Below are 2,035 nucleotides of genomic sequence, written 5' to 3'. Positions count from 1 at the left end.
AGGTGAGGCAAATGCAAGGTCGCACATGCACACTAGGTGGCATAAGCATCGAGTTTTACTGAGGCCCTGGCATGTCAATTCTCTCTCTCTCTTAAAAAAAAAACGAGTGCCAACATCAGCACTCAGCAAGATTTTTATTAGAACAGCTCAGTGTGCAGGGTTTGTGCAGAGTTTATACAGATAATGGGTTATACAAAAACAAAGTAAGTAGCAACCTCCTTATCTCAGAAGCAGGAGGCAATTTGGCTAACTTGGGGCTAATAGATGCCTACAAGACCTCCCTAACAGCTGTAGAAAAAGCACCACAATCACTGTTTCCAGAATTCTGGGATCAGGTAAAGGTGTTTCTCCTCAAAACATAGTGTCAGGAGACTCACAGGGTGTTCTGCAAGAACACTTTGCCTTGGGAAGTTAAACACCACCTACTGAGGGTGAAGGCAAACATCCTGATATTGTACTTTGACCTCCGCAGACGTGCCATTGTACACTCATGTCCATAGATACTATCTTTCACACACACACACTCACACACACACACACATCCAAGAAGAGAAGAATTAAATATCACTTCAAATCAGCAGATTACTGGGAAAAGACAATTAGACAATTTGGTTTTCAATTTATAGTTCAATAGTTGATGTGCAGAAATGACTTGTTTATGTGCTAATTATTTGGATGGTATTCTACCAACAGGAATAACCATTCATGGGAGAGGAGAACCACACCTCAGTGACAGAATTCATCTTCCTGGGCCTCTCACAGGACCCACACACCCAGCTCCTCCTCTTCTTCCTCTTCCTGGCCATCTACCTGCTCACCGTGCTGGGGAACCTGCTGATCATTGTGCTCATCCTCACTGACTCCAGGCTCCACACACCCATGTACTTTTTCCTCAGAAACCTGTCCTTTGCTGATCTTTGCTTTTCCACCACCACAGTCCCCCAGGTGCTGGTCCACTTCCTGGTGAAGAGGAAGACCATTTCCTTGGCTGGATGCTCAGTACAAATGGTCATCTTACTCCTGGTTGGCTGTACAGAGTGTGCCCTCCTAGCTGTGATGTCCTACGACCAGTATGTGGCTGTCTGCAAGCCGCTGCACTACTCCACCATCATGACACACGGGGTTTGTGTCCAGCTGGCTGCTGGGTCCTGGGCCAGTGGAGCATTTGTGTCTCTGGTGGACACCACATTCACATTGTGTCTTCCTTACCGAGGAAACAACATCATAAACCGTTTTTTCTGTGAACCACCTGCCCTCCTGAAGCTGGCTTCAGCAGACACTTACAGCACAGAAATGGCCATCTTTGCAATGGGCGTGGTCATACTCCTGGCACCTGTCTCCCTCATCCTCATCTCCTACTGGAATATCATCTCCACGGTGATCCAGATGCAGTATGGAGAGGGGAGGCTCAAGGTCTTCTCCACCTGTGGGTCTCATCTCATTGTTGTTGGCCTCTTCTATGGGTCTGCAATATTTGCCTACATGAGACCAAACTCTAAGATAATGAATGAAGGGGACAAAATGATTTCTGTGTTTTACTCAGCAGTGACTCCCATGCTGAACCCCATCATTTATAGCCTGAGGAACAAGGGTGTCAAAGGGGCTCTCAGGAGAATAACTAAAAAATAGATTAAAATATTTTCATTTATTTCTAAACAGAGAGAGAGAGAGAAACAAAGAGAGAGAGAGAGAGTCTTTTGCCACTGCAAATGAACTCCAGCGTGTACCACTTTGAGCACCTGGCTTTACATGGGTACTTGAGAATCAAACTTGGTCCCCTTAGTCCAGTCCAGACTGGCAGGTTTTACAAGCCAGTGAGTCTAACCACTGAGCTAATTCTTCAGCCCCCAAAATAGACCTTCTAGAGATGGTGAATTCTGATATAGATATCCATATTAGGAATATGAAAGAAGCCTTTTTTTGTCTCTTTTTCTCACATTTATCCCATCCTGCGGGGCTCCTTCCCGCACAGGTAGTGCCGAGGGAAGGACCAGGCCTGCTGGTTCCTCCCTAGGGGTTGAGGGGATGATGAGCG

At 46.2% G+C, this 2,035-nt stretch overlaps 1 protein-coding gene across 1 annotated transcript; it reads left to right on the top strand.

The window, feature by feature from the left end:
- Window positions 1–705: 705 nt before the first annotated feature.
- LOC101602949 (olfactory receptor 2D3-like) lies at window positions 706–1,629 on the top strand. The gene has a single exon (XM_012950796.2). The coding sequence runs from the start codon at window positions 706–708 to the stop codon at window positions 1,627–1,629; it is 924 nt and encodes a 307-aa protein (XP_012806250.2).
- The last annotated feature ends 406 nt before the right edge of the window (window positions 1,630–2,035 follow it).

The sequence above is a fragment of the Jaculus jaculus genome, chromosome 3 (assembly GCF_020740685.1).
Source record: "Jaculus jaculus isolate mJacJac1 chromosome 3, mJacJac1.mat.Y.cur, whole genome shotgun sequence".
NCBI lineage: Eukaryota > Metazoa > Chordata > Mammalia > Rodentia > Dipodidae > Jaculus > Jaculus jaculus.
Note: the sequence above shows the minus strand (reverse complement) of the source record. Positions and strands in the feature narration are given on the sequence as shown.